Genomic DNA, 13,411 nt, shown 5'->3' on the forward strand with positions numbered 1-13,411 from the left:
ACTAAAATAAAATAATAAAATAGCAAAAAAAAATTGAGAAACTGTGTATATAGTTGCTGATGGGAATAATCCTGTGGATAGAGAAGTTGGTGATGTAGGGAAGAGAATAATTGAATGAGCATTGTCTTTGAGGAGGCAGGAAGGAATGAGATGCAGTTCATAAGGGGAGAATTTGACTTTAGGTAAGAAGAAAGTAAGTTCATCTGTTGTTAATAAGAGAGAATATAGGTATAGATAAAGGATGTTGGTCAGTGGGTAGTGGGAAAATAAGGTGGTTCTCATTTAATTGTTTCTTTTCTCAGTGAAATAAGAAATGAAGTTGTCAGATGACAGTGAGGAGTGGGGAGGGAAGTTGGAGGTTGAGGACAGGGGAAGATGTGAAACAGTCCTGTCAGAAAGAATATGTCAAGTGAATGAATGGAAGAGCTGTATCTAGCCATTTAACCATTATTTAAAATGTTTCTCTGGGAAAATGCTTTCTTAGCTATAGTGAGGGAGTCTAGAACATATTCTTACTCCTTACTGGTGTGTGTGTGTGTGTGTGTGTGTGTGTGTGTGTGTGTGTGTGTGTATAAGTAAAAGGGGATAATGGTATGAGATAGTAATTTCCTGCTATTAGAAGCCATGTTAACTCTCTATACTTGTGTAAGATAACTTCTTGGGGACTGAACAGTTGCTTCCCCCAAACGTAGTGGGGATGACCTCAAACTCGGAGTCCCTTGCTCCTCTTTCCTGAATATGGGTTAATTTGCTTGTAAGCTCAGTGTTCTTAAATCAAGAGCTACCTGTGTTTCAATATAGTTTCTTTAAATAATAAAGCATAAAGAAATAAAATTAAGGGTGCCTGGGTAGCTTAGTCGGTTGAGCATCCAACTTGATTTTGGCTCAGGTCATGATCCCAGGGTCATGGGGTTGAGCCTGCATTGGGCTCTGTGCTGAGTGTGGAGCCTGTTTAAGATTCTCTCTCTCTCTCTCTCTCTCTCTCTCTCTCTCTCTCTGTGCCCCTCTGCCCTCCTCCCCCACTTGTGCTCTCTCTCCGAAATAAAAGAAAAAAAAATTATATCAAGCCAAGTGAAAAGAGTACTTTGGAAGAGATAGTTCATCATTCCTTTGCCTTTTATTTTTTTTAATCTTCAGCTGATTTTACCATCTAGTTCTTAGGGAAAAGTAAGAATATGTTAAAGGGGAGAAGAAAAATCTGCACAGGAGAGAAAAAGAGAATTGTGGCAACCACATTAGATTTTATGACTACCTTCAACAAATGTTTCTATTTTGTGTTTAGCCAAGTAATGATCATAAAATTGTGAGTTCATTCAAAATTTACCCTACCCTGACCGGGAATGGTTACTCACGTGGAAATGTAGCAGGAAGACAAATTATATTCAGTGTATACTTCTCTATAATAATATGATACACAGTTAAACTACCGTGGACATGTTAGTTCATTATGGAAACCAGCCCATTTGCTGATAGGCTTTTTGAGAACTATTTGTTCTGTCATTTCTGAGACCTACTTAGTGCCACTCTAAACTATCTAAAGCATCAAAGCACTTTGAAAGCAGGCTATTGGTAATATAAATATCAAGTTACTACTTCTTACTGACAAAGATAAATGCAAAAAAAGAATCCATTAGTAGATAGTTGTAAAACATTTAGTTCTTTTAGAACTTTGGAAGGCAAAGTTGATGCCCTTGTTTTCAAAAGATGGTAAAAACTTGATCTCAGGTAGCTAACATATTGAGGTTTACTGTATGTTAGGCACTGTGCTAAGTAAGCGCTTGTGCCCATTACCACTTACTCCTCCCAAGAACCCTGTGAAAGGTCACTATTCTTTTTTTTTTATGTTTATTTTTGAGAGAGAAAGAGAGACAGAGTGTGAGCAGGGAGAGAGACACAGAATCCAAAGCAGGCTCCAGGCTCTGAGCTGTTAGCACAGAGCCCGACGTGGGCCCCAAACCCACAAACCGCGAGATCATGACCTGAGCCAAAGTTGGACACTTAACCGTCTGAGCCACCCAGGCACCCCGAAAATAGGTGGCTATTCTTATTTTATAGCTGAGGAAACTAAGGCTTGGAAGGGAAAAGTACACAGGTGGAACCTGGATTTAAACCTGAGTTTGACCCCAAAGCCTTGTTCTTTCTACTACACTAGCTAAAAAGCATGTTAGTGACCTTTGCAATATTATAGGATATATTTTTGCAAGTGATTGGGAGTTGGAAAGAGGTGCTCCTGAGTCACCAGCAAAAACTCACTAAAACCAAGTCATGCACTATCTTTCTGGTTCTGGTGGATTGGTGAACTGGCTTATAGTAGCAGATCAACCCTCCTGCCAAGAAAAACTAGGAAAGGAGGATGAATAGAAAAAAAATATCTATTTGATGGTATTGGAAAGTATCAAGATAGCCAGGATTATTGAGGGGCTGAGATCCCAGAGAGGAAAATACAAAATGTGAGACTGACAGTCTGAGCTGCTTTCTCTTTGATGTATTTATCAATTTGTAAGTGGCATAGGCTGAGGTTAGAGAAAGAGAACAGAAATTGGCTGTTAAGAGGCTAAGGAGCTAAGTAGAGCTATTGGAAGTCTCACAGTGCTGGAGAAATAACAAAATCAAATGCATGGCCAACCAAGGTGGCAGGGCTCTGGTAAACATCTTCGCTTCCAATTGGGTCCTCCGAAGGACTACACTGAAGGAAGGAATAAGGGTAAATGACATATAGATATTACAAAAAAATAAATCAAAGGGGCACTTGGGTGGCTCAGTCCATTAAGCATCCGACTCCTGTTTTTGGCTTGGGCTATGATCCCAGGGTTGTGGGATTGAGCCCTGCATAGGGTTCCACGCTGAGAGTGGAGCCTCCCTCTGCCCCTTTTTCCCAGTTGTGCACTCTTTCTCTCTCTCTCTCACTCTCTCACACAGACAGACAGACACATACACACACACACACACACACACACACACACACACACACACACACAGATCTAGCTTAATTAGCTAAACTAATTAGATTAAGGTGATGCTATTCTATTCTAATTGCTTGCCAGAAATTTAAAGAAATCTTTTCTGGAAGAAAATAGCCTTGTCCAGAACCTCTAAAATTTTTCATATCTATAATGTCCATCATTCAACCAAAAGTTACCAAGCATAATAAAAGAGAAAAAAAATAGACACTACGGATTCACAGGCGATTCAGATATTGGAGCTGTCAAACTTAGACTGTAAGATAACTGTGGTCAGTGATTAATATGCACAAAAAATAAGTGACGAGGCAGAGAATTTCTCCAGGGAACTGGAATATATAATAATGAATCAAATGGAAATTCTAGAACTGGAAAACATAATAGCAAATTAAGAATGCAATAGGCACAGTTAACAGCCAATTACACAAAGCTAAAGAGAAGACTCATGGGGCACCTGACTGGCTCAGTCAGTAAAGCATGTGACTCTTGATCTTAGGGTTGTGTGTTCCAGCCCCACATTGGGGGTAGAGTTTACTTGAAAAATAAATAAAATCTTGGGACATTTGGGTGGCTCAGTCGGTTAGGTGCCGACTCTTGATTTCGGCTCACGTCATGATCTCACTGTTCATGAGTTTGAGGCCTGCTTGGGATTCTCTGTCTCCCTCTCTCTCTGCCCTTCCCCCATGCATGCATGCTTACTCTTGCTCTCTCAAAAATAAATAAACAAAAAAATAAAAAAATAAATCTTTGAGAAAAAAAGAGAGAGGACTCATGATCTGGAAGATAGGTCTGTAGAAAATATCTAGACTAAAGCTTGGAGAGAAAAGGATAGAAAACAGAAAAAAAAAGAGAGATCTATGAGATATAAAACATCTCAGAAGACAGAAGAAGGGAAAACATTTCCCAGCTTATTTTATGAGTTCAGCAATCTTGGTCCACTATGGAGTTCCCCTTGGCTATTCTGTATGCCTTAGAATTAAAGTTTACCTCATACCTTTACTACTCTTGAAACTGATAATAGTAAGATTTAAGTTAATTTGTTTGTTTGTTTTTCTCCTACAGACTCCATTAATAATATACCTCTTTCATTTCCTGATTGACTATGCTGAATTGGTATTTATGGTAAGTAACCTTCCACATGAAATCAACACATATATATCTTTATAGTCTTTTATCTTGTTGTTTTTAAGAAAAATTATCTTTTAGGAACTTAAGAGTTGCTCAGAGTGTGAAAGCAAAAACCTATCCTTAATTGAATTCAAGGAACTGTGGTATATTATGGAAGTATGGGGAGTAGTCTCTGACATCTGACCAGTTCTAATTCCTTATACTTTTAAAATTTGGTTTCTGGACTATGTAGTCTCAAACTTTCTAGTGCCAAAATTCTATGATTGGCTTTAATTTTAGTGCCAGTGTAGAGGGCATCCTGAAGTTCCTAAGCATTCTGCCAAAAGGTTCCGTGCAGTGGACATAGGCCTGATGAGACTCTTAGGAGCAATAACCTTCAAAGTTGAGATGACAGGGCTGTTTTGAGAGATAGTAATTTGAAACACTTGCCTAATGTAGAGTTGAAAATCTGGGTCAAATAGGAGATCCACTGAGGTCTTCCTTAATAATTATAATGGCTGCTGTTTATTGAGGACTTATTTAGTGCTGGGCACTTGACATACATCAGGCCTGCAAAGTATTGGGTATTCCTACTTTATAGAAAACTTAAGTAACTTGCAATTAAAGAACAGATGTGGTACACCAGGCTAACATAAGCCTTGATGGGTCCTTATCCTCAAGGTTTTCCAGTCAAATCTCCCTGAAAGGCTTTATCTTTGGGTAGTCAAAGTGAGGCTTGAGGTTCTGCCTGACTGGACAAATTCATTACCAAATAGCCCACCACCATCCAAAACCTCTAGGCCCTGGCAGCATTTCCTCACTCTTATACTATTGTTTCTCTTTCTTTTGACAGATAACTGATGTACTCACTGCCATTGCCCTGTATTTTGCAATCCAAGACTTCAATAAAGTTGTGGTAAGTAGTCAGTGGGTGAGACAAAACTGGTGGAATTTTTTGGTAGCCTTCTGGTCTCTGTTATTACAAAAAATCAAAGGTCATGTACTTAAGGATCCAACTGTTTAAAAATACTAAGAAATAGGAATGAAGCTTCTGGCCTGTTAAGCCAGCTCTGCAATGGCCAAACCTAAACCAACAAGACAGCTTCACTAATAGATACAGAAAGGTCAGTTTAATCTCTGTAGCTTAATATCCATTCACCTGTGCAACTTTAGACTTTCTGGAGCAGAGTTGAACTACAATTATAGTAATGAGGACCCTTAATAATCTTCCTTTCATGAGTATAGCTTTTAACTCACTGTGTTATGCCTATCTGAGGTAAAATTGGATTCCCAATGTAGTTTCTGTTTCTCTACAGAGAACAATCTTACTTGGAAAATTTGGCATGTAGTAAATGCCTGTAGAAAGTTTTTTTTGTTTTTTGTTTTTTTAAATCAGGTGTAATCTTTTCTTTTTTTTTTTTTTAAGTTTATTTATTTATTTTGAGAGATAGTGAGCAAGCAGGGGAGTGGCAGAGAGAGAAGGAGAGAGAGAGAGAATTCCAAGCAGGCTCCATGCTGCCGGTGCGGAGCCCGACATGGGGCTCAAATCTACAAACTGTGAGATCATAACCTGAGCTGAAATCAAGAGTCAGACATTTAACTGACTGAGCCACCCAGGTGCCCCCTTTTTTAAAATTATTTTTGAGAGAGAAAGAGAGAAAGCACGTGAACAGGGAAGGGGGAGGGAAAGAGAGAGAGAGGGAGAGAGGATCCGAAGTGGGCTCTGTGCTGACAGCAGAGAGCCCGATGTGGAGGCTTGAACTCATGAACTGTGAGATCATGACCTGGGCCGAAGCCAGGCACTTAACCCACTGAGCCACCCGGCGTCCCGCCTGTAGAAAGTATTGATGAAGTATTGATGTAAACTTTAGTCTTAATCCGTATGTAATAGCCAAAGGGAGTGATATATCGTGACCATTTTCATTTTCCTGGGTTCTGAGAGAGTTAACAGATTAACCATGTGTACTATCCATGTAGTTATTTTAAAAATTGGCTGCAGTCCTCCTTGACTGGCTGGGAGCCACTGAGATTAACTGGGGAGAGAGAAGGCTGCATCCCACTGGTGTTGTCTGTGGTTTATTTTCACGTCTGTTACCAAGTAATAGAACCAGAAGTAGCAGTCTGCCTTTCTGTGGCACTGGTCATTAGTAACAAAGCTAGTGAATTCTACAATTATGGACCTCAAAGAGATTTACAAAATATCTGGATTGGGAGTTCTTAAATTGGGGTCTGTTTATAGGCTTAATAGCCCTATAAGACCAGAGAGTGTACATCTTAAACCACTGGAGCATTTGGGACATAAACAAACCTGAGGGCATTATGCTAAGTAAAATAAGTCGACAAAGACAAATCTTGTATGACCTTATTTATATGTGGAATCTAAAAAAGTAAAACTGGGAAGCCTGATTGGCTTAGGCAGTAGAACATGTGACTCTTGATCTCAAAGTCGTGAGTTCAAGCTCCACATTGGGCATAGAGCTTACTTTAAATAAACAAATAAATAAAAAGTCAAACTCCTAGAAACAGAGTAGATTGGTGGTTGACAGGGGGTGGGTTTGGAGATAGGGGAAATGGGAGGGTATTGGTCAAAGGGTACAAACTTTGGTTGTAAGATGAGTAAGTTCTGGAGATCTAATGTATAGCATGGTAACTATAGTTAACAATATTATATACTTGAAAGTTGCTAAAGGAGTATATCTTAAATGCTCTTACCACACACACACACACACACACACACACACACACACACAGGAATTATGTGAGGTGATGGGTGTGTTAACTAACCTTATTGCGGTAATCATTTTACAATATGTACATGTATTAAATCTTATTGTACATTTAAACTTACACAATATCATACGTCAGTTGTATTTCAGTAGGATTGGAAAAGAAAAGAAAATTTTAGGGACTGAGGTGAAATGCTTCAACAGGATTCCTTTGAGGGCTAGAGATGAAATAATTGGGTGTGAAATTCATAAGCTGAGGAATGCAGAGATAAATTAGCAGTGGTTATTTTCTTCCCCAAGATAGATTGTGTATGTAGACCATAGTCTTTGTTCTTTGAAGTTATATGCTAAAATATTTAGGGGTGAAATGTCATGATATCCACAGCTTACTTTCAAATAGTTCAGAAAAAGAATTTGCATGTTTGCGTATGTATGTGTAGAGATAAAGGAAATGTGGCAAAATGTTAACAGTTAGTGGATCTAGGTGTTTTATTTATAAACTTTTCTATAGTTTATAAATTTTCAATAAAAAACACTGGGGAAAAAGTAGATCTGTGTCTGTACCCACCAGTGTATGTGTATACACATGCATGTGCACACACACACACACACACACACATACACATACACATACATACACATACATATACACGGTATAGATGTGATATATGTGAATATCCAAGGGAGGGTTGGTAGCTTTCATTTAAGAACACGGCTAGATCTTTTCAACCAAAATGTAAAACTGAAATGTGTTTTAGTGAAAGTTGATTAGAGATGCCAACACTATATGTACTCCTTTTTTTGCTGTTCAACTGTCATAAACATACCACGCATACACCCTAATTAAAACCATTTTTTAATGGTGAGAGAAGCTTAAGGGTAAGTAATGAAGCTAGGTTTCATTTAATTTCCTAACAAAGTTAGACGTCAGTGTCAGTAGAAGGGATCCCTTTAATTTAGAGCAATGATAATTTTAATTCATTTGTTTATTATTTGAGTTTATATGGAAACATAGAGAATTTTTTTTCTTTGTGTGATTTAAAGAGGTTGAGAGAAAACCAAATGAGCTGTTGTTGATACCCTGTTTTTTTTTTTTTTTTTTTTTTTTAGTGATTGTACCCATTTATTACTTTCCCTTAGTAACAAAGGTCACATAAAATAACCACAGACAATTATTTTTTTCCTCTTTCTTTTGATTGTCAGATCTGTCAAACAGAGGATAAAGTAATCTTCTTTGAGAATTACACACGTTTACTATAGTTACTATGAATGACCAACAAATTGAGATGCTCACAATTAGTCATATGAATCTTTGACTTCTAAATCCAAAAGCTGTATGCTTTTAAGACAGTCATAACTAATAATTAAAACTCTTACCAATTTCTTTAGAGATTTACCAACTCTTGTCTGGTACCAAGGATAAAGGGAGAAATGACAGGGACCTATTCTGGGTTGTGGCCCAGAGGAGAATGGGCAAGATGTGTATAAATGCTCTCATCAAGCATTTCTGAAACCTCTAAATTCCTTCCCCTCTATATTAAGCAAAAAGATACTTGGCCATCTAAGGTCACTTTCTGTGGGGGAGCATTTGGTTTAGGTGTGTATTAATTAAACTTGGAAACTTGACCAGTGTTGGGAACATTGAATGAAGACTTTCTGGTGAGATACCCTGTTTTTTAACACACCAAAACATTCTGTTGTCACCAAGACTGAATTGAAATTTGGAGTAGTTTTGTTTCTCCATCCTCAGAATTCAGCCTATTGGAACATTAGGTTTCTTGGTCAGAACAAGAGTTTTATTTACACTGTGTCAAAATTTACTTATTCTGAATGGCAGATTTTTGATGATGTGGATAGAGTATCAGCACATATCTTCCCCCAAATCTTCCCCACTTTGTCAGAATGGGCCCATAGCATATGGAAGAATTTTAGTCTTGCTGGGATTTAAGACCAGATCCCTGGTAACAAAGCTGTGTCTGTACTCAAACGTGTTCTGGAAAACTATGGTGCAAAGGTGGGTTCCATTCCTAGCCCTTCTCCAGCTGTTAGCCTATGGAATATGAATGCTGATTGATTGTGACCAGTGGATTCTCACATTTTACATCTACCTTACTTGACAAAAGCATTGTTGTTAATCTAGTCTGTCCTTTGCTGAGATTGTACTTTCTATTTGGGACTCAGAATTCGTGTTAGAAAGTTGCTTGTAGTTTGAGAGAGAGTGATAAAAATGTGTCTTCCCTTAATGTGATTAGAGGGTTGTAAATTTGGAGCATAGACTCCTGAACTTGGAATGTGGTGAGGCTAACAGAGATGTGGTGGGGGAGGAGTATTCACTACTCCACCTCTGGACACCCTAGTTTTGGGGGTTGCAAATTGGTATAGACACGGATTCAATTATTAGAAAAAGCTGTTTATTTGAAGCAGGGGAATAATGTCCTTGTAAAACCAAATCTTGTAAGGACAAGGAAAGGCTGCATAGAGAAGTGGATAGAAGGGAAAGAAAACTCCACCCTGGAGATTCATTTTTTAATTAAAAATGTCTATTGAAATAAAACACACATATGGAAAAGTGCATAGGCATCTGTGTATGAGGTGATTAATGATCACAGAGGTAATGATCACTCAGGTAATTTCCTTTCAGGCCACTTTTAATCTCTCTTACGATAGTTTTAAATCTCATCATTGTCAAGGCTGCTGAATATATAGAAATATTTATCTTTGGATTTTAACTTGTACTCCTTAACCTCACTTATTTTTATACTTTAACATTTTCTTAGTGTGTGTGTATTCGCTTTTCCTTTGACTTTTAGCCATTTTCCTGTCTCTGACTGGATCCAGTGGGGATTTTTTTTTTTTTTTTATGAAATTTATTGACAAATTGGTTTCCATACAACACCCAGTGCTCATCCCAAAAGGTGCCCTCCTCAATACCCATCACCCACCCTCCCCTCCCTCCCACCCCCCATCAACCCTCAGTTTGTTCTCAGTTTTTAACAGTCTCTTATGCTTTGGCTCTCTCCCACTCTAACCTCTTTTTTTTTTTTTCCTTCCCCTCCCCCATGGGTTCCTGTTAACTTTCTCAGGATCCACATAAGAGTGAAACCATATGGTATCTGTCTTTCTCTGTATGGCTTATTTCACTTAGCATTACACTCTCCAGTTCCATCCACGTTGCTACAAAAGGCCATATTTCATTTTTTCTCATTGCCACGTAGTATTCCATTGTGTATATATACCACAATTTCTTTATCCATTCATCAGTTGATGGACATTTAGGCTCTTTCCATAATTTGGCTATTGTTGAGAGTGCTGCTATGAACATTGGGGTACAAGTGCCCCTATGCATCAGTACTCCTGTATCCCTTGGATAAATTCCTAGCAGTGCTATTGCTGGGTCATAGGGTAGGTCTATTTTTAATTTTCTGAGGAACCTCCACACTGCTTTCCAGAGCGGCTGCACCAATTTGCATTCCCACCAACAGTGCAAGAGGGTTCCCGTTTCTCCACATCCTCTCCAGCATCTATAGTCTCCTGATTTGTTCATTTTGGCCACTCTGACTGGCGTGAGGTGATACCTGAGTGTGGTTTTGATTTGTATTTCCCTGATAAGGAGCGACGCTGAACATCTTTTCATGTGCCTGTTGGCCATCTGGATGTCTTCTTTAGAGAAGTGTCTATTCATGTTTTCTGCCCATTTCTTCACTGGGTTATTTGTTTTTCGGGTGTGGAGTTTGGTGAGCTCTTTATAGATTTTAGATACTAGCCCTTTGTCCGATATGTCATTTGCAAATATCTTTTCCCATTCCGTTGGTTGCCTTTTAGTTTTGTTGGTTGTTTCCTTTGCTGTGCAGAAGCTTTTTATCTTCATAAGGTCCCAGTAATTCACTTTTGCTTTTAATTCCCTTGCCTTTGGGGATGTGTCGAGTAAGAGATTGCTACGGCTGAGGTCAGAGAGGTCTTTTCCTGCTTTCTCCTCTAAGGTTTTGATGGTTTCCTGTCTCACATTTAGGTCCTTTATCCATTTTGAGTTTATTTTTGTAAATGGTGTGAGAAAGTGGTCTAGTTTCAACCTTCTGCATGTTGCTGTCCAGTTCTCCCAGCACCATTTGTTAAAGAGGCTGTCTTTTTTCCATTGGATGTTCTTTCCTGCTTTGTCAAAGATGAGTTGGCCATACGTTTGTGGGTCTAGTTCTGGGGTTTCTATTCTATTCCATTGGTCTGTGTGTCTGTTTTTGTGCCACAGTGGGGATTTTTAAAAGGGAGTTTGGCTGTTCTTCGGGGGAGCTGAGTCAATAATTGGGACCATGAGGCCAGGCATCATGGGGGCTTTGCTGGTGAGCTTGGGAGGAGACAAAAAGAGATAGCAGAGAATCTGGGGACTGCTGACCTGATTGCCTTTCTCTCCTGCAGGCTCTCCTTTTATAAATCTTTCTGTTTCAAAGTATTTTGGAAGATTGGAGTTATTAGGAAGTACTTTTCTTTAGTTGTTGCCATAGGGTCACCTCTGCCCAGGATCTGCACATACCTGTTTAGCTGTCCCCATCCCTTCCTATAGTCCTGATGGCAGGCTTCCAGCCTGGGGACTGGCTCTGCATTCCCACCTGTATCTCTGGCTGCTCCTGGATTGACTCCCTGCTTCCCTTCAACAGGCTTCTTTGAGGATCTCCCCCCAGCCAGGTGGCCTTCTTTTTGCAGGAACTCAGGGACCCTTAGCTAGCAGGGCCTCCTTCCTCTACCACTGCTGCAGCTGTCCTCACTAAGTGCTCTGTCTGCTGAGCCAGCCCCCTCCTCTCTGATAAAAACACTGTAGTTTATATATTGTCTTTTTAATTAAACAATCCCAGATGTGCATGGTAGCCTAACTTTTACCGATGATAATTCCCACTGTTTAACCTGAACTCTCAGAGATGATCAAAGGAGGTTTTTGAAGGTTGTTCTGGTTTTCTGATTAACCCTTTACTACTAAATTTGTGCAAGAAATCTGGGCTTACCTGTGTTCCTGTGATAACTTTTCTACTTTCTTTTGAATTGAAAAATGGATCTTTAAATTTTTTTTTAATTTTCCATTTAAAAAAATTCTGAAATACCTAAGACATACAAAAATATGTAAAGAATAATATGTACCGTGAACTTACTTCAACTTAAAAAATAAAACATTACACATAAAGTTGCCTCTGAGACTTTCATCTCCTTATTTTTCCTCTCACCAGTTACCACTGTTGTGAATTTAGTGTTTATTGTCCCCACACAGGGCCTTAACTTCTACTACTTTTGCATATATACCTAAATAACACGTAGTATTATTTTGCATGCTTTTAACTTTGTGTAAATGGTATAGTGCAATGTTCTGTACATGCATTTTTTTATCATTAAATCTTTAATCCTGCACACTTGCTACTCTGACATCTCTGCACTACTGTCTTTTATAATTGGTTGCAGCCTTGAATTTATCCTGTTGAAATAAGATTCTTGGGCCATTAAATCAGCAAGGCTACCCATTTGGGGTTCAGAGGCTTTTTCCATCTACAGTCTGACCCATGTTTGCTTATAGGGTTGCCTAACTTTTTTTCATTCTGGAGCACACCCATGAACTTGTTGGGACATACCAGGGGAAGGCAAGAGCTTTCCACCCCCATCTCACTCCCTCCTGACTCTCCAGCTGCCCAGCCACACCCAGCCCTCCTCCTTTTCTTCATCATGGCCATTCCCCACTTCCTCTGTGGGAGTCAAAAACTTGAAACAGGAGAACATGGAAGAAAACCTGAGATACTGTGACATTCAGGGGATCATTTTACTTTGCATGAAAATATTTCACTTTGCTGATGGAACTTTGGAGTTCTTAGGCCACTCATGGTAACTCTTCAACAGGGCTGGGAACATTGCTTTGCCATTTATTCATTCAGTCATTCAATAGATATTTATTGTTTGCTCACTGTGCCAGGTATTGGAAATTATTGGCAAAAACATGGTCCCTGTCCTCATGGAACTCATAGTCTAGTGAGGGAGACAGATATTAGTCACATAAATAAAAAAGTCATAACTGTGAACAGCGCTATGACAGAATGTGTATTAATAGGGACATTTTACCTACTTGAAGGGGGTTAGTGTGCCTTCCTGAGGAAGAAATGATTTAACAGATCTAAAGACTATGTGGGAGCTAATAAGGAAAGAGAAGAAGAGGTTGTTCCAATTCAAATGCAAAGGCCTGGGAGCAGGAGGGGTATGGCATGTTCATGGTGCCAGAACCCAGAAAATGAGAGGTGAGGCGAGAGGTGGGTATGAGATGAACCTGGAGAGGTAGGGCCAGACCAGGTGGGGCCATGTGGGCCATGGAAGGACTACTGTCTTCATTCTAAAAGCAATGGGAAGTAATGTGTTTTGTCATTTTTTTTTTCCAGTTTAAAAAGCAGAAACTCCTCCTAGAACTAGACCAGTATGCCCCAGATGTGGCCGAACTCATCCGAACCCCTATGGAAATGCGTTACATCCCTCTGAAAGTGGCCCTGTTGTAAGTATTATTTGACAAAACAGGGCTCGGTGCCAGTGAATGCGAGGAAAATCTGATGAGACTTTCTCATGTTGTTTGTTGTATTTTTGGAGATCTGCGGTCTTAGTCAT

General features: G+C 39.3%; 1 protein-coding gene across 1 annotated transcript in view; it reads left to right on the plus strand.

The window, feature by feature from the left end:
• PIGU (phosphatidylinositol glycan anchor biosynthesis class U) overlaps positions 1 to 13,411 on the plus strand; it is an 83,994-nt gene that overhangs the window by 19,084 nt on the left and 51,499 nt on the right. The window contains exons 3-5 of the mRNA XM_030309750.2: positions 4,023 to 4,082; positions 4,921 to 4,983; positions 13,192 to 13,301. Coding sequence (XP_030165610.1) covers positions 4,023 to 4,082; positions 4,921 to 4,983; positions 13,192 to 13,301 — 233 coding nt within the window. The remainder of the gene's footprint in view (positions 1 to 4,022; positions 4,083 to 4,920; positions 4,984 to 13,191; positions 13,302 to 13,411) is intronic.

The sequence above is a fragment of the Lynx canadensis genome, chromosome A3 (genome assembly GCF_007474595.2).
Source record: "Lynx canadensis isolate LIC74 chromosome A3, mLynCan4.pri.v2, whole genome shotgun sequence".
NCBI classification, from domain to species: domain Eukaryota; kingdom Metazoa; phylum Chordata; class Mammalia; order Carnivora; family Felidae; genus Lynx; species Lynx canadensis.